The sequence below is a fragment of the Lonchura striata genome, chromosome 8 (assembly GCF_050655825.1).
Source record: "Lonchura striata isolate lonStrDom1 chromosome 8, ASM5065582v1, whole genome shotgun sequence".
In the NCBI taxonomy this organism is placed as follows: Eukaryota; Metazoa; Chordata; class Aves; order Passeriformes; family Estrildidae; genus Lonchura; species Lonchura striata.
The window spans coordinates 21,200,927-21,228,617 of NC_140710.1; the positions used below are offsets into that span (position 1 = coordinate 21,200,927).

The 27,691-nt window shown below is 43.3% G+C and overlaps 3 protein-coding genes across 10 annotated transcripts in view; 2 read left to right on the forward strand and 1 right to left on the reverse strand.

Annotated features, from left to right (window-relative positions):
* The first annotated feature begins 415 nt into the window (after positions 1-415).
* Positions 416-27,691, forward strand: part of EEIG2 (EEIG family member 2) — a 31,443-nt gene continuing 4,167 nt past the window's right edge. For 2 of the 5 annotated variants that reach the window (XM_021547042.2, XM_021547052.3), the window contains exons 1-7: positions 417-682; positions 12,753-12,873; positions 13,266-13,295; positions 13,813-13,929; positions 15,087-15,133; positions 17,391-17,497; positions 18,714-18,809. In XM_021547042.2, the coding sequence (XP_021402717.2) occupies positions 534-682; positions 12,753-12,873; positions 13,266-13,295; positions 13,813-13,929; positions 15,087-15,133; positions 17,391-17,497; positions 18,714-18,809 (667 nt within the window). In that variant the 5' untranslated portion in view covers positions 417-533. Of the gene's footprint in view, positions 683-12,752; positions 12,874-13,265; positions 13,296-13,812; positions 13,930-15,086; positions 15,134-17,390; positions 17,498-18,713; positions 18,810-27,691 lie in introns of all 5 variants that reach the window. The other 3 variants (XM_085586567.1, XM_085586568.1, XM_085586566.1) reach the window with 3 other exon arrangements.
* Positions 9,364-27,691, reverse strand: part of HENMT1 (HEN methyltransferase 1) — a 32,589-nt gene continuing 14,261 nt past the window's right edge. Inside the window, exon 8 of one of the 4 annotated variants that reach the window (XM_085586560.1) lies at positions 9,364-10,927. In XM_085586560.1, the coding sequence (XP_085442686.1) occupies positions 10,851-10,927 (77 nt within the window). In that variant the 3' untranslated portion in view covers positions 9,364-10,850. Of the gene's footprint in view, positions 11,214-27,691 lie in introns of all 4 variants that reach the window. The other 3 variants (XM_085586565.1, XM_085586562.1, XM_085586561.1) reach the window with 3 other exon arrangements.
* On the forward strand, positions 19,330-27,550 carry LOC146766770 (uncharacterized). The gene is made up of 2 exons (XM_085586555.1): positions 19,330-19,857; positions 25,634-27,550. The coding sequence occupies exon 2, from the start codon at positions 25,643-25,645 to the stop codon at positions 27,011-27,013; it is 1,371 nt and encodes a 456-aa protein (XP_085442681.1). The 5' UTR covers positions 19,330-19,857; positions 25,634-25,642; the 3' UTR covers positions 27,014-27,550.

A 27,691-nucleotide genomic window follows, 5' to 3' on the forward strand; every position in this document is an offset into this window, starting at 1 on the left:
GAAATGTCGACGCCTAAACGACGCTTCGCTATGTTACTCTGTCTAAAAGCCGAGCTGTGAGCAGCACAGGAGGTTTCCGCTCCCGGGACGCGCCCAGGGGTCCCTGGGAGGCGGGGGAGCTGCGGGGCCAGGCTGCACAAGCCCCGCTCGGCCGGGGCCGCGGCCACGTCACTGCTGCGGGCACCGTGCGGGGCCGGGCTCCCGTTATTGAACAGCCTTGTTCAAGAGCCTCCCAGCCCGGGCCGACTTCTCCGGGGAGCCGCACGCCGACGCCGGGGCCCTCGGCGGCAGCGCTCGCCAATGGCTCCGGCCGCCGCCGCCGGCAGCGGGCGGGGCGGAGGCGGGCGGGTTTGAAAGGGAGGCGCCGGCTGCCATGGAAGCGCCGGCCGGGAGCGCCGCGGCCGGCAGGGGCTGAGCTGGCAGCGGCCGCCGCTCCGGCCCGGCCCGCCCTCGCCCCGGGCATGGGAGCGGAGCGGAGCAGGGTGGCCGGAGCGGAGCTGCCGCGGGGCCGGCCTCCGGGAAGCCCGTAGCCCATGGCCTTCATCATGATGAAGAAGAAGAAGTTCAAGTTCCGCGTGGAGCTGGAACTGGACGAGCTTTCCTCCGTGCCCTTCGTCAACGGCATCCTCTTCTGCAAGGTGCGGCTGCTGGACGGGGGCAGCTTCAGCGGGGAGTCCTCCCGGTAGGTGCCTGCGGGACTCGCCGGCCGGGGTCTGCCGGGCTGCCCGCCCCACGCCGGCGGCCCCGGGCGGGCCGCGGCCGCCCCGTCCGACGGGCTCCGCTGGAGCCCGCGTCCCCCCGAGAGCGGGGCAGGCGCGGCCGCCTCCGCAGCCCCTCCGCCCGCTCCTCGGCTCCCGCGGCGAGCCCGGGGCTCAGCCGGTTCGCGCTGGCGGGCAGGCGGGCGGGAGCCCGGGGAGAGGAGGGGTGGCTGCCCCGGGGCTCCCGGCGGCCGCGGCCGTGCTGCTCGCCGCTCCCCTCGCCGAAGGGGAAGCTCCTGTGGCACGGCGTGGCACCGGGCAGGCTGGCCGTCTTCTCGTCCCGCCTGCTTTGCCAGCATCAACGGCGAGAGAACGCGTGTGGTAGCACTCGGAACTCTTCGTCCGCGTAGCTGCTCGCTGCCTGGAGTCGTAACGTTGTAAAATAAACACTGAGGCTCCTAAACACGGAGTAACAGAGGAGAGGAATCCCCGAGTGATAAGGATGGTCTCGGAAAAACGGGTCTCTTGTGCCATAATGCTGGAGCTGCTGAGCAGATGGGTAACAGGAGGGGAGAATTTCTTGTCCCCAAGCCTGTAGTCTGAGCTGTCCCCTGTGAGTTATTCGACCTTATTGTTTTATTATTGAACACTGGCTTGCTGTGTTTCGTTCTGCGAATATTTACATGGAGAGCTAAGTTCCATGGAAAAGTCATCCGTTTTGACTCTAAGTGCCCAGGTCATATATTACTGACTTTGTTCATGCTCAGTTCTGCAGTGCAAGTGCAAGGCAGATGTCTTTTTTTCCTCTTTCTTTTCCTTCAGTTGTGCCTCAGCAATGGAGCAATCATCTGTTGTGGTAGTGGCTCCCCGATAGCAATGGGTAAATAGAGGGCCACTGTATTAATTTTTTCCAAGTATCTGGCAGAGGCAGAAACTTGTCAATAGGAAGGGCGTGTATTGTGGGTTCAGGTCTGGGGAGAAGGAGATTCCCCTCCCATTACACTTGTTCTTGTTGTATCCGTTATTATTTTATTTTAATATTATTACAAAAAAGATTTACTGGAAAATGTATCATAGAATTTTTGGAAAAGACAGTAACAAATCCATGAAGACTCAGTTATTTTCTTATTGAAATACTGTTGTTACAGAGCTTTCTAAATTATCAGCTTTTGATTCTGTGAATGAAATTAATCAAGGAGAAGGAATAAAAATGGAACTTTGGCCTACAACCTCCTTATTTAACCATTCCATTATACTGGCATGTATAATTGAAGACAAATTTTTCTTCTGTATGGTTGGAAGTTGTTCAGTTCATCAGTTCTCTGATCTCATTTCATGTCTTTCTTCAACGTTTTTCTTGTGAGCGACTTCATAACTAATAGATGATGATAGCAATCATGATTCAGGCACTAATGTGCCATTACTGTCCTACTCCAGCCCTTACTGCCTTGAAGTCATTTCCACAGGCTGACATACATCTTCTGGACAGCATGTCTATTTCCAAGGACTTGCTTTCAGCTGAGCAGATGGTTTTGATATGTTATGGTGATCTTAGTCTCTTCTGCCTTGCCTGTTTATGATACTAAAACTAAATGTTTGAAAGCCTACATTCATTACCTTTCTGAATCGTTCATTAGAGTAAAATGTGTGTGGTAGGGAAACTGATGTAAAAAATTGTGTTGGAGCTGAAGCTTAGAAATTCTTCCATTTTCTTTTTCTGGGGTTATGGCATAAAAGCTAACAGCAATGGAACATATGCTGGTATGTCAAGGTCCCTGTGAGTGTAACTCATTCCTGCTGGACTGAGAAGTGCTTGGGTGTGCTGGTAGAGTGGTAAAAAATTCTTCTGCAGTGATCCTTTGGTGCCAGTTTAGGGAGTGCCTTTGCTCTTGGCTTAAGAATTAACAGATGAATTTTCAGAGTGGTGATTCAGCAAAGGGCTGAATAAATAATGAGGAAATTAAGTTAACACCAGAGCAGTTGTATTTCAAAACTTATCAGTTGCAAACTTTCTGATGGCCATAATCTTCTAGTTGCATGCATTTATTAGTTTCACTGTGAGCTGGCAGTTATATCCCTAGAGAAGTGATCTTTTTAGCTTTAGAAAAGATATTCAAAGAATCCTATTGTTTCAGAAAGTTATAGACAAACTCATTCCAAAAATTTTATAATACAGGAAGAAACTGACTGTTTTCCTAGTAGCTTTATTTTTGTTACTCACTGAGGTCTAGTACACTATAATTATTTTGGGAGAAGTTATGAAGTTCTCAAGCTGGTGTCCATACAGACCAATAGCCTGCTGTCTCTTGCCTTCAAAAGTAAAAAAAAAAAAAAAAAAGTCCAATCAATAGTGTATAAACCACCCTAACATTATTAGCATTTTCTTTCCAAAGCCTATTCACCTATTCACAGAGAAGAATGTAATGAAAACCCAGGGCAGCATGGCTTGGAATAGGGGTTCATGTGTAAGTAGCAAGTTGTCATGAAAACAGTTTCAGGTGATTGTCTTATCAGCCCTCTACGGATCATGCTGTATGAATGATTAAAGTCCTGATCCTGCAAGTAATGTGGTACCTTCATCATCCCTCTGATCACTGAAGTGAGTTAAAAGAAGACTGACAAAAGGTCAAGCTACTGAAGAGTAGTTTTTTTTTTCATTTCTCAGATCCTTGCTGAGAAAGAGCTACCTAAGAAATACATTATAGAGACAGGGGCCATGCTACTGGACACTTGTCACAGTCCAGCTACGTTTCTGGCTCCCACAGATGTGTGCCTGAAGTGTAAAGAAATTCTGTGACCAGGTGAAACTAGCATGTATAGTGCAGTACATTGTGATCTGGCTGGTGTGTAAATAGAAACCACATCACTATGCATATACTTTTTTAGAACTCCAATTAGAAAACTTCTGTTTGAAACATCCCTATGCACATCTGTGAATCCTTACTGTGGGAAAAGAAAATTCTGGATTATGACACTAAAAGTTTAATTACTGGACAAGAATATCCACTTTTTAAGTAATCTTAGTAGTAGTTTATTTGGTAGTGCCAAATCAAATTTTTATCCAAGGACATTGACCAGCCAAGTGGTAGCAGTGTTTAAACTGGTAAAAATGTTTGAGAGTTTCTGCAAGAGCAGGACCTTGAAATTCTGGCAGGAATGAATGTGTTATAAGTTTTAACTCTGAACCAGGGAAAACCTTGGAGGGCATTGTGGAGAGGAGGAGGCTCAGTTTAGTTGTTTCAGCAAACTGACAATCAGCCACACAGTGTAATTCCTGCCCTCCCCTTTTTGAACTTGCTTTCTAGCATGACTACTGGATCTTTACCATTGTGTTTTAGATGTTAGAACAAAGGCTGGATTTTCAGCCAGTAGACTGTGGATAGATGCAAAGTTATGCTAGCAAACCTCACTTTCATTTAGGAAACTTTCCTTGCTTAAGCCTTGTTTCCTGTGTGGCAAGGCATCTTTCTACCTTTCCCCGGGTCAATGACATTAGATCTCTCTTTGAAATTGGATACATGAATACACATGCAGATTCCAGGATACTGTGTATCTATATACTGTCTGGTCATAAAATAGTGTGCACATAATGGCAAATGCACCACAAAAGGACACAAGATTGTTTCAGGGCAGAAATTACACCTATGAGTATTTCGAACAGAAAAAAACACGATTTTAAGGTACAGACTTGACTAAATTCTAAGCATATTTATTTGTGGCCATTCTAATGTAGATATAAATATATAGCAAGTATAGGCTTTCTGCAACTGCCCTCATTCTAACAGGCTGAATCAAAAATTAATTGGTCCCTAGAGCAGATAACTGAGGCTCATAGGCTGAGCTGTTGCTCAATCAACAGTAAATGAAGAGATGGAATATGAGGAAATCCAAGAAATTTTGGGAATAAGGATCTGATTTCTTGAGGGTGTAATTTCAATGTTCTACTCATCGACTGAGGCTACAGGAGCTGTAAGCCTGCTAGTTCCATTTTTAGCTTGGTTTCCAGCTGCACCCCACTCAAGAAAAGGACTTGGTTGGTGTGTTCTGACTGCAGCTTTCAGCTTGGTCATATTCCCCTTCCTTTCAGATCTGATTTCTGACAATTTGGACTGCTGATGTTTCCATCTTCTTTCTTCTATACAACAAGATACTAAAATAAGAAGCTGATTATGATTGCTGTATGTGGCAGACAGAGATTCCAAGTGGCCAAGAGCTATAAGCTTTTCATCAAATCATTTTATTTTCCAACTGACTTCAGCAATGTGGGGTTTTTTTATGTACCCTCTTGAGTCGTGAGGGGAAGTCTTGAGAGATCATGCATGAATATATTCCTATTCCTAATAGGTACAGGCTAGAGCATGTAATTGTTTTCTGCAGAAATTGACTTCTTATCTGCCAGATAAGTACTTCTTCCTTCCAGTGATGCACGGTCACCTCCTTCTCAACTGTCTAAAAGTGCATCTATTTTTTTTGTGACACCAGCAAGTAGGTTTTCTGCCTCACTGGATTCTTCAAGTTGTCTTTTTACCATTCTTTTTCTGATTGCTGCTATTGCATTTGAAAGAGAGAAACTCTCCTGATAGGAACACAGCTTAACTAACTGTGTTTTTAAATTACAGTACTTGTTAGAAAAACATACCTGTCCCATGGAATCACTGTCCCTATCACTCGAATCTTCCTGCATGATGTATGAATCCTGCCAACAGTCTTCAGAGCTGGATAATGCTATTTCTAATAGCTTTTTCAGCTGTAACTGGAATTAAAGCTGGGGAGCTTGAAACAAAATAAGTTTTCAAGTACTGTGAGGAATATCGGCAGTGGGATAAAAATCCCACCTTGCAATTTTGCAGCTGCTTTTTTCAAATTCTTGAATGCCCACTTAATGTTTCCTCAGTTGTGAAGAGATAGTTGGTTAAGCAGCTTTCAGACACTGTCCTCTGTAGGGAGGAAAAGGTAAGGAGAAGTTCTCTACACAAAGTACAACTTTTCAACATGTCGTTTCTTTGTACTTCTCCTTTCATTAATAGTTACAGTAAAATGTATTTAGTGAACTGATTTAAAAATATGGTTGAGAAAAAAACAAATAGAGGAATAAAGAATATTAGTTTTGAAGGGGTTCATTTTTGGGATACAGCAGAGGAAAACAAAATGTTTGTACAATCTGCTCTTTTCATGGGGTGTAACTGGTTATTGCAGATATAAAAAGGGCTCAGTCTTGGGAGACTTCCCTAACTGTAGTTTTAAGAACTGATGAGATGTATTAACAGCTAAGGTGTCACAAAAAGAAGTTTGAGAAGAGATACATGACAGACATCTGTTAAAGAGGGAGAGACAGTGGAAAAAGCTTTCATGCTTAAGGTGCCTGCATTATGCAGGGCTGGCACTTGGGTTTAAAAGAGCTGGTGTTGGTTTGGTTTTTTCCCCTGACCTCAGCACAGTTCATGAAGTACAGTATTTTTCTGCCACAAACCTGCCATTTGCAAGCACCATAGCACCTGATTGCCTTCATATTTTAAGGACTATTTCTGTTCATGGAATAATTTAGGCTGAAGGAGAATACCAGAGATCACACAGTCCAGCTGCCTGCTGTAAGCAAGGCTAATTTGAGTTGGATCAGGAAACTCAGAGCTTTGTCCTGTCAGCTTTAGAAATTCTGTAATAATGGAGATGCCAGTTCTTGTAGACAACCTGCCCTGCTGTTTACCACTTTTATTGTGAACATTCTTTCCCTTATTTTACTGGAATTTACCTTGGTTTTGCTTCTTTTCCTTTCTCTGATCCCCACTAATTAATGTCTGGATCCATCTTCTATCTTAGCAGATATGGCTGTAGATGGCAATTAGATCTTCCTTCACCTCATCATCAGACTGTAAAAATCCCATGTTTCCAAATTCTCCTGCATCAGAAAAGAATTCATCCCTGACTCCAGACCCTCATCTCACACCCCTGGACTTGCTTCAGTTCATCAGTCTTCTGCCAAGAAGGCCCCAAAACCAAGCACACTGCTGCAGATACAGTCTCAAATGTTCAATTTCCTCTGACTTGCTGACTACACTCTTCTAATGCAGTTTACCCTTCACACTGCTAATTCCCTTCTAGGTGTCTGCATTTACCTGTAACCAGCAGTTTTGCATCCACAATAAATTTATACATATTTTATAAGAAGTTGTTGACATGAAATGCTGCTAGTTAAAAATGTAACCTGTTTTACTATGAGTAAAAATGTGGAATAGAAAATTATTACTCTGAATTTTGCACGTACTAACAGCAAATTAACTGTGGAGCTGTGCACTGTAAACAAGTGGAGCTCTTCTTGCAGAGCCAGCTGTTTGCTTAGTCCTGAAATTTGTGAACCATTGCAGCTCTGTTTGTAAATTACTTGTTTTGTTCAGTTTTGTAGCAATGCTTAGAAAAAAATGTTTTTGTTGGAGAAAATGCATAATCTTATATGCCTCAGGCATGGGGAAAACAGAATATTAAAGGAAAAGTAAACTGAATTTATTCCTGAATTGAGAAATACATTAAAGCTTTGCATAAGCTTATTGCTACAGCATATATTTTGGAGCTCATGCTCTGAGCACTCCAAGTGATGCACTTTCTATATGAAGCCTAAATTTAGCATTTTGGTTATTGGATAACAATTTTAAATGTAGCTTAGTACTGCTCCAGGACCCTGATGCATGGGTACCTGTATATTTCCCTCAACTATGACACTGCATGAATTTTACTTAAAAGTAGATTTCAGATAGGAGGAGTGCAAGAAGTTATTAGACTCTTGCATGCCAAAGCCTTCTCTGTTAATGTATAGTATAAATGAGAACTCTATATCCAACAATTCCTTCCTCATACTAAAGATAGCCTAGGAAAGGTTGAATCTTCCAGTACCTGAACCTGAAGCCACTGATAGTATCACTACACTGTTAGATTGTAGGTTAATGCCTTAATTCCTGTCTGTAAGGTGACACTGGCCTTTGTTAGGTGTTCCAGATTTCTGCAGAAGAAAGATGTTACATATATTAAAAGTACATATAAAATATCTATATGAATGGGATATTGCTCCCATTTTAGAAGACTATTTTGTACACTATAAGTAACTCCAGGCTACTAAGTACTGCATTTTTATCAGAAGGACAGAGCTACCTGTATTAACTTCACTCAAGAGGGATCGATCAAAGGAAGCTTTAGGTGATAGAAGTCCATTTGCACACCCACAAATGAGTGCAGCCAGCAAAGACAGGGGAGGGTGGAGGGCCTAAAATAATACTCAGCTCCAGCTATTCCCAGTCCTGTCACAGGACATCAGGACATCAAAGCCCATCTCCACAAGCCCAGGGACACACAGGAGGGTGGGAAATTGAAATTATGGGCTTGGACAAGGGGACACCTTCTCTGGGCTCCTCCCAGGGCTGTCCCAGGAGACCCTTAGCCCCATTGTCCAGGCAGGAAACCCATCATGGTGAACTAAAACCATGGAATGTTTTGGACCAAGGGGGGTTGCTGCCTATGAGACACATCATGGGATACAAGGGAAGAGGCTTATCATGGGACAGTTTGGGGAGGAACTAAAGGTGGAGGAAGGGATGAGTTTGAGGAGGAACAAGTGTGGGGAAAAATAAGGAGTAAAGGGAGTAAAGGGCCAGTTGGATGTAAGGAGTTTGCTGGTTGGTGCATCATTTGTCTAATCTGTTTCTAATTAGTAATGTCTGCTGTATCTTCCTGTTGAAGAACATTGTGACTGTTTCGTGGGGAAGGGCTCTCTATTCAGTGTGCATTGTGGGGTGGGGGATGTCTGAGAGCCAGCAACTGGACTCAAAAGTGTCACAGGGCTGCCAGCAGGAGAGGCCAGAGTGAGCACACTTATGCCATGGAGTGGGACAGTGGGTCACTGGCCCTGTGTGTCCATCGTGCCAGCAGCTGCCCAGAGACTGTGGCAGAGCACTTGGGTCCAGCACCTGGAGCGTCCAGATGGGTCACAGCAAACGCCACCACTGGGGTGGGACGAGCAGTCAGAGATCCCCGTGCCTGCGGTGTCAGCACCTGGAGCAAAGGCACTCGGGGATGGAGCTGGACTGTGAGCAGGTGGGATAGCCTGGAGCCACACTCGGGTCTCTGTCTAGGTCTGCATCGAGCCTCTGTGCTGCGAGTGCCGGGAGCCCCTCGGCCTCGCTGCTGCAGCCTCTGACCAGCGCAGCTGCAGCAGCATCACCTCTCTCAGGCCATCTTATCAACACGACAGTTCTTCTAAAATAAACAAGCAAAACTTAGGTGACTTTCTCATCAGATTACCGGCTTTAAAAGATAATAATGTTTTTATTTACCTCATGTAGGAAAAAACCGTTTTTTCGCAGTATTTACAGCGAGTAGATAATTCGTGCTCTGTTCACATGCTGTTAGGTACATTAGCAAACGCCACTGTCTTTGACATAAAGAAGTGTAGTGATCCAGTTGAATCCAAAAGTAGTTCTGGAAGTATTTTCATGTGAACGTAGTGTGATACAAAGCTTGAATGGCATCTTAAAACAAATTATCCCAATTTATTATTTCTTTGGTGACCAATAAATCTAAAATAATTGCACTACAAACACAAGCAGTTTAACATAATCATCCCCATATGGCTAAAGATCCTAAGGCTGTTTAGAATAACTCAGATAAAAACATCAGTAAATTTTCTGATTAATGGAACACAGTCTTTTGGTAAATGTCCACAAGGAGTTTTGGCTTCTTTATTTCAGAGCAAGCTTTTCCATTTAGCAAGAAGGGATTTTCCCCATGACATTGAAGGTCCTTAAAAGTTATTTATTTTTGCATTTGTAGCTGTTTTATGGAACAATCCATTATTCATAGATTTTATCCATATGGAAATGAACAAACAATCTGATGAACATAAACACCTTACAAAAAAGTCCATAATTTGTTAATACTTCAGGATGAGGAAGTGACAGGATTAGGATTTATTGTTTATTATTTAAGTTTATTTTTTTCTCTGTTGTGTGTCTGAAGAAAAATCCAATACTTTTATTCAACATTTTAAGTGGCAGTTGTGTACAGTATACAAAACATCTACAAATAAGGACTTGATTAAAGTTTAAATCTTGCATTTGAAATTGAGTCAATGTAAAATTGTCCCTCAAAAGAAAAAAACAGTGATGATAACACACTATACTTTGGAGTCATTTTATCCTACAGTATCTGTTTATTGAATTCATTTTTGGTTACATACTACTCAGAGCATTTACTCAATTACACCAAAGCACTACAGCCTACTATGTATCCCAGTGCATTTTGGTAACTAAGATACATTTTGATTAAGAAAACAACTGGTTTACTTTGCATGTGGTAAAGTGAGGGGAGGCTGGTAGGAAACTGACTCAGAACGGAAAGCTCTCCCCAGCGAGCTGCAGCACAGCAACAGCTGCCAGAAGTTATCTGGGTTCATTTCCATAGCAGCCAATCAATACAGCTGTTTATTTTCTAAAGGCCTGGCACTTAACTAAGAATCTTATAAATTTAGATATTACTGTTGAAGTTAAATGTTCTGATTATTTGACCTTTTTTTTTTTTTTTTTTTTTTTCAGGACAATGGGAATAACTAGATGGTACTCCTCTTTACTAAAAAAGTTCTGAATTAAAATTCATCAATTTTTTAATATAGTGGAATTAGAAGAACTCTTTAGTGGCAACAGGGGCAGTTGGTTGGGTTTTGGTGGGATTTTTTTGGTTCTTTTTTCTTGTTTGTTTGGTTTGCTTTTTTGAAATTGTGTACAAAATTTTCAAATATCTTGCGATTTATATGCCAGTGAAAGAAACTAATGATACTTTTTTTTTCTGGTATCCTTATAAGAAGGAAGCAGAATTCCTGGTTTTGATTTTATTTTTAGAAAAATTAGACCATCAGTATCCAGAACTGAAGCCTTTTTACTGCCATTTCTACTTCTTGTTTGTAAATCCTGGCCTGTGATATGAATGGACTGAATCTATCGAAAGCAGAGTGGTTTTGTGCTACCTTCCTTACTTGAACCATTATACCCATAGAGTAGTATTGGTATATTGAAATAAATTCAAAATTCTTAAAGGTTTTAAGGATACTTACATTTCTCAAGCAGATGTTACTTACATTTATCTTGCATTTACAAGCAAAAATACGTTTAATGTTCACTGCATTATCTTTTGCTGCAATGTGAGTGGTCTGGAACACTGTAACTGTAGAATGTGCAGCTGCTTTGACTTTGCTGTAGAGACAGAAGGCTGTTCTGAGAAGCAGAAATAACATGAACCATTATACTGAGTAGTACAAAGATTTTGGCACATCACTTTGACTTTATGAGTTTACAAAAACACTTCCAGTGGAAAAAAGTTTCATTATTACTAACTGGAAATGTTACAAAAGCAAAAACACTCCAAGAACTTAGTGAAATGATGAATAGCAGCAGAAGTGATGGTGTTATTGGTAGAGCCAGTGGTGTCCTGGGTGACAAGGAAAGGGTGGGAAGGATGATGATGACTGCTGTCCTCCTTCTGTAACAAACAGATGTAATGAGAAAGGATAAAGGATTTTCTGACCTTTATGGATGACAAGTGAACTCTTTCAATTTAGTGGCAGTTTTATATGTGTCACAAATGTTAGCAGTTATTATCCCTTTTAAGAGTGAATTTTACATGATGTCTTCTTGTCTAAGCCTGTTTCAATGGAGATGTAACTATTTGTAATTTGCCTTTTTTGAATTCTTGTTCTTTTGTGCATTCAAACAACTCACATGACAGCGGGATGGGATTCCTTTTTTCCCACAATACAGGAAAGTTTGCAATGTAAAACATCCCAGATAAAGAGTAGATCATGGTGTTTATGAAGCATGTTCCTTCCAGGTCACATGCTTGAATGTGACTCAGTGTTGTATCATCAGGATCTGGTAGTCTGTTGTGGTCATTACACTGACTCATTTTAGGCTGATTTATTCCCACCTTAGGAAGTCGCAGTGCCGGTGAGCCCTGAAACTGGCAGTCTCACCAGCACAGCAAAGGGTGCTTTTCTGAGTGCCCTGCAATTCTTCATTTTTCTATACACGTGATGAACTCTAACTCCAGCTTTTGCAGAACCATGGGATTCTATCTGCTAAAGACTTCAAACTGTTTCTTCAATAAGCTGCTGTCAGAAGTTAGTATAAAACATAGGAATTTATGTATTAGGAAAATGGAAGAGGAAAAAGGAGAAACATGTTTGTATGTGAAGACAGTACTTCTGTGGTTAGACTAATAGAATAAATTATCAGGTTTTGTTTTTTGTTTTAAGATACAGGGGTTTTCTAGTTGTCCTCCCTGTGATTTTTCATTTTGGAATCTGTTCTTGGTCAGAATTACCCAAATAGAATGTGTTCTGTCTGAGCCTTATAAAATGACATTCATAACTGAAAGCATACTTCCTCCTCCCATTTTTCACTGCATCATACTGTCAGATTGTTATCCTCCTGTGAGAAACAGATCCTTTCAGATTTGTCAGCTTTTTTGCTCTCAGATGGCAAACTCACAGTATGTAGCTGCAATTCTCATTTACCCCAAGTGCATTACTTTGTGTCTGGTTATTACTACACATCATCTCCTTTCCACTCCTCCAGGCCTCAAATATATGTAGTTTTGCTTGTATGACTCTCCTTTTCTCTGAACTGAAACACTACTTGTCAAAGATGCTATCTTGAGCGCACTGCAAAGCTCAGCAATTTGGGAGACATTGCCTGGGAGCTGATGTTCAGGAGGACTTCACTCTCCTGAGCCAAACTGCAGAAATTACACTCTCATTCATTTGAAAAAACACATGGTTGTTGAACTCTTCTGGAGGTCTAATATTGCCTGAAAGTTTTGAAACAGTTATTAGTCATGCTACACTGCTAAGAGCAGAATGGGGGATTATTGTTATAATTCATGCCTGGGACCACAATTTGCATGAAGTGGCCATTCCACAAAGAGAGGGGAACCATTATTTGTTCTTAATCTGTCTTATTGCAGTGTAGTAGTTCTGAGTGTATATGCAACTAACACTCAGCATGTGCTCTCTACTTGCAGGGAAGTAGTACAGGCAAATTGTGTCCGCTGGAAGAAAAAGTTCTTCTTTATGTGCAAGATCAGTGCCAGTGCCACAACAGGGATTCTGGATACTTGCACTTGCAGGGTGTCTGTACGGAAGGTAAGCAGCTTTTCTCCCCCTCCTCTCCTCTTTCCTTGCTCATTCTTCCTTTTTTTAATTTTTGAATGTCTGATAAACTTCATACAGCAAATTTTAGCTGCAACCACATCACGTATTACTTTAGTCAAAATTTTGTAGTAATCTTATTACTTACTTTGACTAATTTATTAGGAATTTGCCATTCCTCTTTCCAAGACAACAGTGTCTTGCTGGCCTGCTCCAAAGGCATTATGAGTATTAAGGTCTAAATGACAACAGCATAGTCTAGCAAATGTGTGGGGAGATATTTTAAAATAAATACCTGCTTTTCTAAAAAAAAATGAAGAAAAATCCTGAGTCAGTATATTTAATGGCTTAATGGTGTGTCTTTTTTCCTTTTTTTTTTTCCCTAGGAATTAAAAGGAGGAAAGGCATATGCAAAGGTAAATTGAGATGCAGCTAATTTTGCCTACAGATAAGCTTTTCTTTCTTGCCATTTTATGCCCTTTTAAAGTAATTCCAGAATAGTACTTAATACCCATGGCTTCATAATGTATATTATAGTGACACAGTGCTGTTGGAACTTTCAATCAGTGTGTTTAATAAGTATGTAACAATGTTATACCACCAAAACTTTTTTTCTTTTGGGCTGGTATGCGGAAAGGGTTAGTCAAAGTAAACATTTACATTAACATATTTATTTATTTATTTACAAATAAATAAAACTCTCCTCATTCTTTTTCTCTCTTGGAACTTTAAATTTTTAACTGAAAATATAACTATGCTGAATTTTACACTCTGGGTTTGTTTCCTGATCTTTTGCCTTGGTCCATTCCCTTAAATGGGCATTCTCATATACATATTTGAAAGAAACTGCTATTGAGTGGTACTCAACTAGTAATTAGCAAGTACCTTCATTTAGCCAAATGCTTACTACTAATTGACATTTTCTCTTAACAGCTGGGATTTGCAGATCTAAATCTAGCAGAATTTGCTGGATCAGGAAATACCACTCGTCGCTGTTTACTGGAAGGTTATGATACCAAAAATACAAGACAAGACAACTCCATTCTGAAAGTAATTTCTTTCCTTTATCATACTTAAAGTAATAAAGCAGACAACAAGTGCTATTATTAAGCACTTAATGAAATTTAAAACTTATTTGCTGAACCTCTTTTTGGAAGGAAAGCTGTTTGAAGTAAAACCAAAAGTGTTGTTTAGAAACAATCATTAACATCCATACAGTCAAAAATATAACTTGCCCTGTCTTTGAAATGGAGCCGGATAGCTGTAAAAGAAAAGCTTTTAAAAGGTGTTCCTAGTCTAAGGGGAGCTGAAAAATGAACAAGTTAATGTAGGGTATTTTCAAGACTGGGCAACCTTCTGTGTATCGTTCTGAGAGTGAATCTATTAATTGGCTTATATATGTACAAGCCACCTTCAATACCTCTGTGACTCATGGGATTTTCCTGTTTTCTATTCGATAATAATCACTGTAACAGTTGGGGAGAATTCTTGCAAGACACCCACTCTGACATCTTCTTCCCTTAGTCCAGAGAGTTAAAATAACTGAATAAGCCCCATAAAACTAAAAATAATTATGCTGCGATTGTTTCAAGTAAATTTTTTTCCCCTACTGGGATACTGGGATTAATTTTCCACATTGTTCAGCATACAGTCTGTGCATGGACTTTCTGATCTGACACTCACAGACTGTTCAGAACACTTGTAATGGATGGCTTTGGCCTGCCTAACAAGCCTTCAATGCACTGTGTCCTATAGCTTGTTTACCCTGTGTGCTTTTGCTGTCTCATGTTAGCACAACCCATAATGAGAGCCAGCAGTTTGCTGAACCCTCAGCAAAGAACATACTTCAGCACCCACTAGTCTAAACGATGTTCTGTTTGATCATTCAGGTTTTAGGTTTCTTTGCTTTGTTTTTCTCTTGAAGCCATCTTAATTATTAATAATTCTAAGATTCTCCTTGATACATGTGTCTTTTTCAGAATCCTGTACGTATAACTATGTTACTTTAAATTGTATTTTGTGTTGTTTGTATGCCTAAGAGAAACAATGTAGTTTTTTGCCTATGTGTTTATTTGCCCGTGTGATTATGGCATTTTATTTTCATTAAATACAACATTTGTGGCAAATATAACTTATTTACATGACCACGTATGTGTCACAAACAATTTTGTTTTTCTGATGGTGGATTCTGTTTTCTTAATGTGTAGGTTTTGATCAACATGCAGCTGATGTCTGGAGACCCATGCTTTAAAATGTAAGTTTGTAAAAAATCGCTGTGGGGTGATGTTTTGATCGTTGAGAATTACACTTCTAATTTGTGTTTTTACATCTCTCCAATCTGGCAAAAGTATTAAAAAAAAAAAAAAAGCCACAAAAAATGGAATGGTAGCCGAACAATGACTAACATGGTAGAACTGCCAGTAGAAGTGTCATAGTTCGTGATGTTGGGTACTTAGTATCAAGCACAGAATACTCACCTGTACATCTGTAATGCAAAAAAATAAACCACTTCAGGGAAACTGTTCCTGCAGCAACTTTATATAAATATACTTGGTACAGGGTGATCTGACTAATACTTGTGTCTGGAAAATGTACTGCTATACCTTTTATTCACAAGTGTCAGATGACTTTGAAATATTCATTTGCAAAAAACCCCCAACAGAAGCATAATATGACTTAGTACAAGAGAAAGCACTTACAAATATTTACTTAGCAAAGACATTATGCAGCTTAGTAAAAGATGCAATATGTAAAATCTGAGGGGCAGGTAGGTTTCATCTGTAGTTAAGGAAGTATAATAGTTGTGCTGTGGTTTGGTACCAGTCTTTCTAAGGTGATTCTCCACAGCACTCTTCAATGTCCCCTTGCACCACTAAAAGTTCTTTCTTTTCTCTTTTATTAACCTTTAATGAGAAGAACAGAACACTGAACTGTAGAATCTCATCTTGTGCTTACTGAATAAATAGCATAGAGGGGTATTATCTGAGTTTGTCTGATTGGGCAAAACTTTTCTGTATCCCAAGTTACGGAGAACCTCTTTTACTTCAGAACAAATTTAGTATATTTACTTTAGAGTCAGACCTATTAACAATTACATCTCTGGAAGTGATAAACAATTCCTCAAAGGCAACTAATCATTAGTCTTGGATACTAACAAAGCAGTGTATTAATTTTTTACTGTCTAGCACTGAAGGAGTTGAAATTAGTACCTAAATAGCTTTCTGGATTCCTAGGAAAAAATCTCTTACTCAAATTATTCAGACTTGGCATTTTCTTCCAAACTGGTGATATAACCATTTCCTGGAACACAAACTTTCAACACGAACAGAACAAACAATTTATCTATTCCAGATGTCCTTTGTAGAAGGAAAAATAAACCTTAAAACAGTTTCACCATCTGGCATATTTTATTCATATTTTATGAAGAAGCCTAGAAGGCTTGGTGTTTGATCTGGGATGACATCCCTGAAATCATTCCCTTCTTGCTTTCAAATATATGTTATGCAGATAAGTTCACAAAGGCACTGAAGTGCTTTTTTCTTTCACTCTTTACTTTCAAACATAACCTAAGAGAGGCTGTGTTACTCTACATGAAGACAGTGACTAATTTATTGACTATGTCAAATCTAAAAATGTCAACAAATACCCATTTGTATGCAGGCCATCAGTTTGTTCCCAATATAGAAAATAACAAAGCATTAAATAACATCTTGAAATGTATTTTGGTTGTATTTGCTTGCAAGAGATTGCTTGTACTTTGTCATTTTCTAATTATTTTGCACTAGCAAACCACAAACTAAGAGGTTTATTAATTTAACAAGATCTCTCTTTGGGTCTTGGTATTAACTCAATGAGCTTTATTAAAAACTTTTAATATTGAACCAAAATTTAAACTATGTCATACATGATGCTTTCTGATTTTGTAGAAGGTAAAATTTAGAATGCAATACATGGAGATGGTGCCATAGGCTCCTTTATTAGTTGTGAGGGTTATCAGCCCAGAATAATTTCCTACTCTATGACAAGGAAGAAACAAAGCCAGGATTGTATCACAGCACAGAAGCCAACTTGGCCAACTGTTGTGCACATTGGGGTTTTTTTTTATACTTATCACCCTTTAATGTATTCCTTCAAGTACTGAATTACATATATTCTTAGCATGTAAACTGTCCTGTAATTAATACACTTAAAAAAATAAGAAACAACTTCAAATTAAAGACCTATCACTCCACCAATCATCACAAAAGGAAGAGCCTTTCCCAGGATCCCCAGAAGCCTGAGGGCTGAGCAGATTGATTACGTAAAATGTCCTTAAGCTCAATAGCAAAAACTTTTTTTTTTTTTAATTTTCCTTAATGGGGGACTAGGCAGCATGTTTGCTGAAAAGAACTGTAGGTCTGTTAAATTGATGCATAGTATGAATGATGCCAGAATATCTGAAAGAAAACGATGTGCTGATCATTCTGGAGGGATTACAAGTACAGCAAATCTTAACCACATTTTTCTTGCAGGCCTCCTTCCACAGCAACATCTATAGCAATTGCTGGAGAATCAGAGTCTTTGCATGAAGACAGGAAAGGTGGAGAAAACTTAAAAGTAGCACATCTGGGTATAGCAGGTATAGAATAATGCTCTTAATTTTTCAATACTTTTATAACTGCCTCATAGTTTCAAGATGTTCAAAATACTACAAATCTGAAAGGGATGCTGACAGTAGGCTTGCAAAGGAACCTTCTTATATGGCTTGTGAGTTTCTGCTTCAAACACAGCTGAAGTTTTTAAGAAGATTAGCTTTCAGACAGAAAACATCTGGCCCAACATGCTACTATGATACTGGAGAAAGAATGATCATGTCTTTAATATTGACACTAGACAAATCTACAACCATATTTCATACATATCTATCTAACTCAATGGTAGTCTCTGTTTTGCTCAGATACATATTATGATTTTTATTTTTTAAAGAATGTATATTAATTAACATGCATGGTATTTTTGCAGCACTTGAATCTTCAAAAGGTTTGTACAAAATCAGAGTCAAATCTCTAATCCCTCTGGTGTCGGAACTCAAAATGTCTCTCCGACATTTTTAGAGGTTCCAGGCCTTGGTCAGAAGCATTTTAGACCCTGGCAGACAGCTGGAAACAGCTGTGATTTTGAGTTTGAGCCATAGAATGAATTACCAACTTTGGAGGTGGAACAAGCAGTCACAAAAGGTTAGATAGTATAGTAAAAGTAGTTGCAAAACAGAGGGGAAATTTTTTTTAGTATTGTACAGGGTGGTTTTTACTTTGTACATGGGGGTCAGAAGTTCTAAGATGGAGGAAAGTGGGCTGATCCTGTTCTTCCTCCTTCCTTTTCCTTGCCCGCATGTTCTTGGTGATGTTGGCACTCACAGATTGGTTTAGAGTAGAAAAGCACTTTGTAATATAGGTAGTAGGTATTGGGGGAAAACTATAAACATGTAATACGTAATATATCATATAAAAGATAGCAGCAGCCCTGGGCTGGGGGAGAGACAAAGAAGACAGCAGACAGAGAGGATGTCAGGGTGTGTGTGTGTCTGCCCAGGCCGCTGACCAAACAGCCACAGTCCAAGAACATAATCTGTTAGATGACTAGCAATAAATCGTCCTGAGACCGAACAACAAGAGACTGTGGAGTTTTTCTTTGGAAGCATGGGTTGGAGGAGAAATTTCACCACCACATGGGAACCCAGAATAAGGCCAGGGTTCCCACACTCTGGGAAATGACTCTGGACTCTAATCAAGATTACTGGCAAAGTAGCAATAGAGTTGGCTTTAGGAACACTGTGTGACTTGCTCATGTTGCAGATGTCTCATCAAAGAGTGCCTCAGTCCCAGATGAACTTGGTGCATGTGGACATTCCAGAACATCAAGCTATGCAAGTCAGCAATCAAAACTGTCAGGTAGCTGTTCACAATTTTGTCATGAGTTGTCGGGGATTATTTTTCTTTCATTGGCTTAGACAGTCGAAAATAAGTTTATGTTTGTGGTGGCGTGGTAGTTTCACAAGGGTTTATAAGGGTTTTGGTGATTAAGTTAGAAATTAATTGTTAGATAGGTTATGTTGGTATGTTCCATGTGTCCCCTATTCCTCCCTAGAATGGTCTTTCCCTATCTGCTGGCCACAAAAGTTTTCCTGCCACAGGGTTGTCAATCTCCCTCAGTATCTAGAAATATCCCTGTCAGTCCAGGTGGTACTGCCCTCTTTACCTGTCAATCCCTGAAACCACCCCCATTTTCTTCTAGAAAGTTCAATGTCAATCATCCCTGTTCTTGTCAGTATTGGTCCCTGGAAGCCTTTCCCCTCCCTAAATTCTCCTCATTGGCCCCCTGCAGTGATGTAATCCTTTCCTGTTGGCTGTTCTGTGTTCATCCCCCTCACGCCCACACCCTTTATAACCCCCTGTCAGACCCCAGGTTGTTGGACATCTGTCACTGTCCCGGTTTGGGAGAATAAAAGCTCTGCAGACCTCATACAGGTGTCCGCTCCCTATTCCTTTGCTTTGGATCATCGTGGCTTTGCCGTGCCTTCGTCACCCACGCCGAGGCAATCACTGCCACCCAGCGCTCTGAGACAGGAGCTGGGGGCAGCCACACTCGTGGCTCCCTCCGGTCACCTGAAGGGGATAAGCTAGCCGGCGTAGACAATCCCTGTGACGGAGCAAGCGAGAGCCACAGGTGGCGCGCCAACGTGCGGCTTTTCCAGAGCGTGGACACCGTCGAGGAACGTCGGACTCCACGTGAGCTAGCCTCACGAAAAGACTGTTGCCTTTGGGCATCGGCCCAGGGATTTTACAGTTTGGCAGCACCATCGCCCCTGTGTGAGCACGCCGATTTTTGTCCGGTGGTGCTCCCAGGGGAAGGAAGCACAATCCTTCCAGCACCAGGGAGGACGCCTCCGGATCCAAGGACCCCTACTGCAGCTTTCTTTCTAGGCGTCGGCGGTTTTTGGTGAGTCTCCTTGGTACCGGGGGGGGGCTCCTTAGGTTGGCAGCTGCGCTCCCGAGGTTAGGGGACACGTTGTGCACAGCGTGAGCAGACTGCCGCCGCTGGCGTTCTAGACCCTTTCTATTTTTTACGTTTTACATTTCCTGCAGTAGGTGGGTGGAATTTTAAGTTGTGTGGGCAGAATGGGTGTTAGGCTGTCCACACAACAAAGGGAGATTTATGTCCAGGTTGCGGGACTCCTGAGGGAGGGATGTTCGTTGAGGGAGGGAATTAGAAGTGTTTCAAAAAATTTAGTTAAAAAATTTGTCAGATGGATTTTCTTTCGTTTTCCCACTGTTTCTGTTGAGAGCGTTAGAGATCGGGAATTTTGGAGAAATGTTGGTTTACTATTGACTGAGGGCACCAGGAGGGGTGACCCTTCAGTCAAAAATGGGTATATGAAGCTGTTTGTGTTCATTTGGGATGTCGTTAAGGATAACAGTGCGGTGAAAAATCCATCTGCAAAGTCCCCAGTTCTCCCTAGGTCTGTTTCCCTACCGCATTCTCCGATTCCCGCTTCCCCTAGACTGGAGATACAGGGGGGAGCTGACCGCCAGCAACAGGCGCAGGGAGCAGAATGTTTGCAGCAGCCACAGAGCTGCCGCCTTCTCCCTGGCTCCCCCAGGTCCCTCCGGTACCCTTGCTCTGGCAGTGCTGGCCACACTGTCGGAGATCCTGTCCCTGCCCTTTCTCCTAGTCCCTCTTACCGAGTTGCGAGTCCTAAATGTTTGCCAAGAGTTTTTGTTCCCCCAAATCCTTTCCTCGACTCTCCTACTCCCTATGTTAGTCCCTTTGGAGAAGCACCACAAAATGGCGCTGTAGAAACGCCCTCTCTAACATCACAAAATGGCTGTCGCCTCGTGGCGGGTGCTTCTCCTCCCCAGAATCCATTTTTACCCCTTCCTTCCTACCCCTCCCTTCCTATTCCGGACCCCTCCTCTTCCTTTGCGGCGGCCAGTCAGGCCCCTCCCACAATTTCTCATGCTGCTCCACCCTCAGCACCACCCCTTGAGGCCACGTCATCTACGCCCACCCCTTTTCCCAGAACACCATCAGTACCACCCTCGAGCCACGTCACCTCGAGTCAGGGCTCCGCCCTCCAAGACCCTGCCCTCCAGCTTCCTGTTTCCCACGCCCTCACTTCCGGTTCCCACGATAACGTGGGGGCTGGGAGTAATGGGCCTAAAAGGCAGAAAGCTGATGATAACAACGAGTTTCCGTTCCTGGCCCCAGTCACGTATAATGGAAGAGGGCAACACCCAAGATGGGAGCCCCTCTCGTACGATTGCATCAAGGATCTCTGCAAAACTAAGCGAGAATTTGGATCCAAAAGTGAATTTTTCCGGAGCATTTTAAAGGCAACGTTCAATTCAAATATCATGGTCCCTGCAGATTTAAAGCGTTTATTCAGTTGCCTGCTCCCATCCTCTGAATATAAAATGTGGGAAAGAACCTGGAAGAGATTAGCAGGTGACCTCCTTCCAGAAATTTTGCAGAGCCCCGAGTATGCAACCGACATAGAACAAAATCCTATTACCTTAGACCACCTTGTTGGTGAGGGTGATTGGAGCCAAGCACAGAAACAAGCAGCAGGGATCCCGAGGCCAGTATTAGATCTCTCCAAAGATGCTGCTGAGCGGGCCTTTCTCAGCATGCCATCCAAGGAACCTGCTATTTCTTACATTTCTCTTAAGCAATCTGTTACAGAGCCCTTTACTGATTTTGTGGACCGAGTAAAAGAAGTTGTAGAAAAAAGGGTGGAAGGTCAAGAAGCACAGGATCAACTAATCCGAGAGATTGTTACTACCAATGCAAATGAGGCGTGCCGACGAGTCATCTTGGCACTTCCAGCATCGCCTCCGCCAGCGCTAGAACAACTGATTGAGGAGTGCACACGAAAAGCCATTTTATTCGCAGAAGATCTAGCAAAAAAATCGCGAGACAAAGTAGTAGCTTCGACGGCATTACCTCCAGAACCTACACCACCAAAGCCGCGTAGATGCTTCCATTGTCAACAGGAAGGACATTTTATAGCTCAATGTCCCTTCATTGGAAGGGCACCGCCTCAACGGGGGAACACAGGGGAGGGGAAATCTGACAAACAGCATCAAAAAAACTAAAGGGGGAGCGCGGACCTACCCCGCGTGAGGACACAAATGGGGCAGGTCACGGTAATCAGGACATCACTGCTAGGGCTGCAATCCATTCCATCATTCCAAGTATCAGCAGCCAAGTTTATACAGACAGTACTGTAGAACCTTACCTGCTTAAAATAACGAAATCTGTATATCTCTCCAATCAGGATTGGCACTACATCGTTGCATCGCCAGAGCTTCTACCCCGCATTACCAACTGTGAGACTCAGAGGGCCAAGGATCTTCTAAACTGCAAGTACCTTGTCATTGGGGACACCAAACACACCCCGCTTGAGGTGGAAATTCCTCCAGCAATCCTTACATCGGATCCTAAGACTTTCTACCTCATGGCGCGCTGTGTCCACCCCCCCCTCTTCCTGCCGGAGGGACAGGTCATTGCACAGGCCATTCCAGTGCCTCAGTTTTTGTGCGATGACCTAGACCTCTCAATTTTTTACACTGAAATTCTGGGAGAGGAGAAGCCCCTCGTATGGTGTGGCCTTAAGAACGAGGGGCATTCCATCCAACTTCAGGGGATGATGGACACGGGAGCAGATGTGACGGTCATTCCACCACACAAGTGGCCGTCACAATGGGAGTTGCAGGACGTGGATAGCGCAGTCCTAGGCGTAGGGGGCACGCAATTGGCAAGGCAGTCAAAGAGCATAGTACAAATTAAGGGGCCGAATGGGCAATTAGCCTCTGTACGCCCATTCGTGTTAAATTCTAAGTTTACTCTCTGGGGGAGAGATGCCATGTCCCAGTGGGGGGCCAAATTGGAACTGCCGGCCCCTCAGGATTTTTAGGAGCGGCCACTGAGGAGCGCCTCACCCAGAAACTTAATTGGCTAACAGATTCACCTGTCTGGGTAGAGCAGTGGCCGCTGAGTAAGAAAAAATTAAAGGCGCTCAATCACATCGTGGAGGAGGAACTGGCCAAAGGCCACATTGTCGAGACTAATAGCCCTTGGAATTCTCCAGTCTTCGTTATCAAGAAGCCGGGGAAAGACAAGTGGCGCCTCCTTCACGATCTGAGAAGAATCAATAATGTCATCGAGGACATGGGGTCTCTCCAGCCAGGGATGCCATCCCCATCTATGCTCCCCCAAAATTGGAAATTGGCAATTTTAGACATAAAAGATTGTTTCTTCCATATTCCCTTACACCCAGCTGACGCGCCACGTTTTGCTTTCTCGGTGCCTTCCATCAACCGAGAAGCTCCCATGAAGCGCTACCACTGGCGAGTTCTCCCGCAAGGGATGAAGAACAGCCCTACCATCTGCCAGTGGTATGTCGCCAAAGTTCTGTCCTCGGTGCGCGCCAAGTGGGAAAATTGTATCATATACCACTACATGGATGATGTCCTTGTTTGTGCCCGCAGTGACAACGTACTTGCAGAAGCACTGGAAGACACTATCACAGCCTTGTCGGTGGCCGGATTTGAGCTTCAAAAAGAAAAGGTACAACGGCTGCCGCCTTGGAAGTATCTGGGCCTAGAAATCAGTAAGAGAACCATAACACCTCAAAAAATTATCATTAGTGATAACCCAAACACCTTACGTGACCTCCACCAGCTCTGTGGGTCCTTGAACTGGATCAGGCCCTGGCTGGGGCTCACCACGGGGGACCTGTCCCCTCTCTTCAACTTATTGAAGGGGAGGGAAGACCTAGATTCCCCGAGGGCGCTGACCCAGGAGGCCAGGACCGCATTAGAGAAAGTTCAGTCCACCATAGTGGGCAGACAAGCCCATCGCTGTCGTGAAGACCTCACATTCAGATTTATTGTTCTAGGAAAACTGCCACACCTTCACGGGCTCATTTTTCAATGGGACAAAGACCAACGGGACCCTCTCTTGATAATAGAGTGGGTGTTCCTTGGTCACCAAATGTCCAAGAGCATTACAACTCCGCAGGAGCTGATGGCTCAGCTGATTATGCGGGCCAGGGCTCGCCTGAGAGTGTTGGCGGGGTGTGATTTTACGTGCATACACCTTCCCATTAAAACATCGACGGGGAAATTAACTAAGGAAACCCTTGAGCATTTGCTTCATACCAATGAATGTTTACAATTCGCTCTGGACAGTTACACCGGACAAATTCTAATTAATCATCCAGGACACAAATTATTTGAAACACAATTCGACCTAATTCCAAAAAGCATTCAAAGCGAAAAGCCCCTAGAGGGACTGACAATTTTCACAGACGCGTCCGGAAGATCGCACAAGTCAGTAATGACTTGGAAAGACCCTCAAACTCAGCAGTGGGAAGCCGATGTTAAGGTTGTGGAGGGCTCTCCACAAGTTGCTGAGTTGGACGCAGTCGTCAGGGCCTTCGAAAAATTCCCAGAACCCATCAACATTGTTACTGATTCGGCATATGTTGCAGGTGTGGTGTCCAGGGCTGAGCATGCAGTGCTCAAGGAAGTCTCAAACCCTGTGATCTTCGGCTTGCTCTCGAAATTAATTTACCTGGTTTCCCACCGAGAGCAACCCTTTTTCGTGATGCACGTGAGATCGCACACCGACCTCCCTGGCTTCATTGCTGAGGGCAATCGCAAGGCGGATGCTCTGGCCGCCCCTTTACAGCTGGCTGGTCGGCCCAACATCGTCGAACAGGCCAAGCTGAGCCATCAGTTGTTCCACCAAAATGCTCCGGGTCTGGTCCGCCAATTCCACCTGCGGCGAGACCAGGCCAGAGCAATTGTGGCCAATTGCCCCAACTGCCAGGAGTCCTCACTTCCAACGGTGGTTTCCGGAGTGAACCCTAGGGGACTCCGCAGTTGTGAAGTGTGGCAGACTGACATAACACATGTAAAAGAGTTTGGAAGGTACCAGCATGTACATGTGTCAGTGGACACTTTCTCTGGTGCAGTCTTCGCCTCAGCCCACAGAGGGCAGAAAACTGCGTATGCCAAGAACCATCTTATGCAGGCATTTGCAGTCTTGGGGGTCCCTAATACCATTAAGACCGACAACGGCCCTACTTATACTTCTAAGGCGTTCAGTGAGTTTTTACAAGAGTGGGGAATTCAACATCGGACAGGGATTGCATACTCCCCCACCGGCCAAGCTGTGGTAGAGAGAACACATCAAACTTTGAAGAAAGTCCTCCAGCGCCAGCGGGGAGATACCAAGATGCTATCACCACAACTTAGGCTCTGCAAGGCCCTCTTTACCATCAATTTCCTCAATTGTTCCTTCGACAGGCCAGATCCACCAATCCTGAGACATTTTGGGAGAAGTGATCACCTGAGGCCAGAAGAACGGCCTCCGGTGCTGGTAAGGGATCCAGACTCTGGAAAAATCCAGGGTCCGTTCCAACTGGTCACATGGGGACGTGGATACGCCTGCGTGTCCACGCCCTCAGGTGTCAAATGGGTCCCCAAAAAATGGGTCAAACCATACACATCAACACAACAAGAAAAACAGATACAGAGTGATTCCCCCAACACGATGGAAGACCCCACCGATGATAGTGTTGCATCCAACCGAAGGCGCCGCAAGGGGGGAAGAGTTCCCTAACCTTTTTTCAGCCTTCCCAGATGGTCAGCAGGCGAAATTATTTTCTTATGCATTAATGTGTTATGTTTCTCTTCTCTCCCCTCAGGCAACAATTATGTTACCCTTCGGACTTTTGGTCTTTCTCTGGCTCTACCCTCTGACTCTATTCCAGTCCTCGGACGCGTGGGTCGTTCCACAACCCCGGAAGAATGTATGGGTAACCTTAGCCCATGCCCTCAAACAAGATCATATTTGTCTCTCTTCGTCCGCAGCAGAGAATCCCATGTCCACCTGCCTGGTGGGGATTCCATTTAAATTAGAGGAGTATCCCACCTCGCTGCGCACCATCCAAAATCAGATTAACAATGAAAACCCTCCGAATAAATGGGTTGAAATCTTTAGGTATTGGGGAGTCGTCAATACTGCCAAAACGCCCATTACCAATCCCTTACAACTCTGGAGGAAGTGGGTGTACGATCTTCCCTATACGGAAGAGTATGCGGAGCCTCAAGAATTTGAACTATTGGGTTCTGCAAAAGCAATGTACTGCATACACTTTGAATATGAGCCCAGCTCTCGTAGGGACTTATATGAAGATGTAAAACAACATAAGATCGAATTTCAAGCAAAACAATGGTGCCAGTTTGTTATTAAGATGGGGGCTCCTTCAACTGATGACTCATATGCACGAAAATTGGAAAAGGGAATGTTCCTAATCTGCGGAGATAGGGCATATCCTGGAATCCCCTCTCGTCTCCTCGGAGGTCCCTGCACTCTGGGGCGTCTTTCCCTGGCTTCTCCCAACATGACCCAAATTCCAATTCGGCATGCCAAAAGGGTAACTAAAATTTCAAAACGGAGTGCAAGCCAATTCGACGAACATTGTGACGCCGAGATTTATCATTGGGCCAAATCTAAAAGGATTGCTGTCTCCATGTTTTTACCGTGGGTGGCAGCAGCCAAAGCATTGAGTGAATTGGGCAATTTAGAGTGTTGGGTTACAAAGCAGGCAAATTTAACATCGACAGCCTTAAGTAACCTCCTAGAAGACGAAGAAATAACCCGGAAGGCTACCCTGCAAAATCGGGCAGCCATTGATTTTCTGCTGCTGGCTCATGGGCATGGGTGCCAAGATTTTGAGGGGTTGTGCTGCTTTAATTTGTCATCTAAGAGCCAAAGCGTCCACGCATCCATCAAGGAGATGAAGAGCTTAATTGGGACAGTACAACAAGAAAATGAAGACTGGTTTAGAGACATGTTTAAAAACTGGAATTTATCAGGGTGGATGATTTCCATTATCAAGGACATTGCCTACCTTATTATAATAATTTTCTTAGTCTCCCTATCATTTGGAATCCTTAAACGCGTCATCACCTCCGCCACGACCTCGACTAGAACTAAAACTCCAAAAATTGTAGTCGCCGCCGCAGTCTCCACAGAAGAAGAATGGTGGGAGGGAGACCGGCAGGCGGGAACAGAAGTTTAAACCTACCTCCAGCGTCCCCTCAAATTTAAAAAATAAAAAAGGGGGAGATGTGGTGGCGTGGTAGTTTCACAAGGGTTTATAAGGGTTTTGGTGATTAAGTTAGAAATTAATTGTTAGATAGGTTATGTTGGTATGTTCCATGTGTCCCCTATTCCTCCCTAGAATGGTCTTTCCCTATCTGCTGGCCACAAAAGTTTTCCTGCCACAGGGTTGTCAATCTCCCTCAGTATCTAGAAATATCCCTGTCAGTCCAGGTGGTACTGCCCTCTTTACCTGTCAATCCCTGAAACCACCCCCATTTTCTTCTAGAAAGTTCAATGTCAATCATCCCTGTTCTTGTCAGTATTGGTCCCTGGAAGCCTTTCCCCTCCCTAAATTCTCCTCATTGGCCCCCTGCAGTGATGTAATCCTTTCCTGTTGGCTGTTCTGTGTTCATCCCCCTCACGCCCACACCCTTTATAACCCCCTGTCAGACCCCAGGTTGTTGGACATCTGTCACTGTCCCGGTTTGGGAGAATAAAAGCTCTGCAGACCTCATACAGGTGTCCGCTCCCTATTCCTTTGCTTTGGATCATCGTGGCTTTGCCGTGCCTTCGTCACCCACGCCGAGGCAATCACTGCCACCCAGCGCTCTGAGACAGGAGCTGGGGGCAGCCACACTCGTGGCTCCCTCCGGTC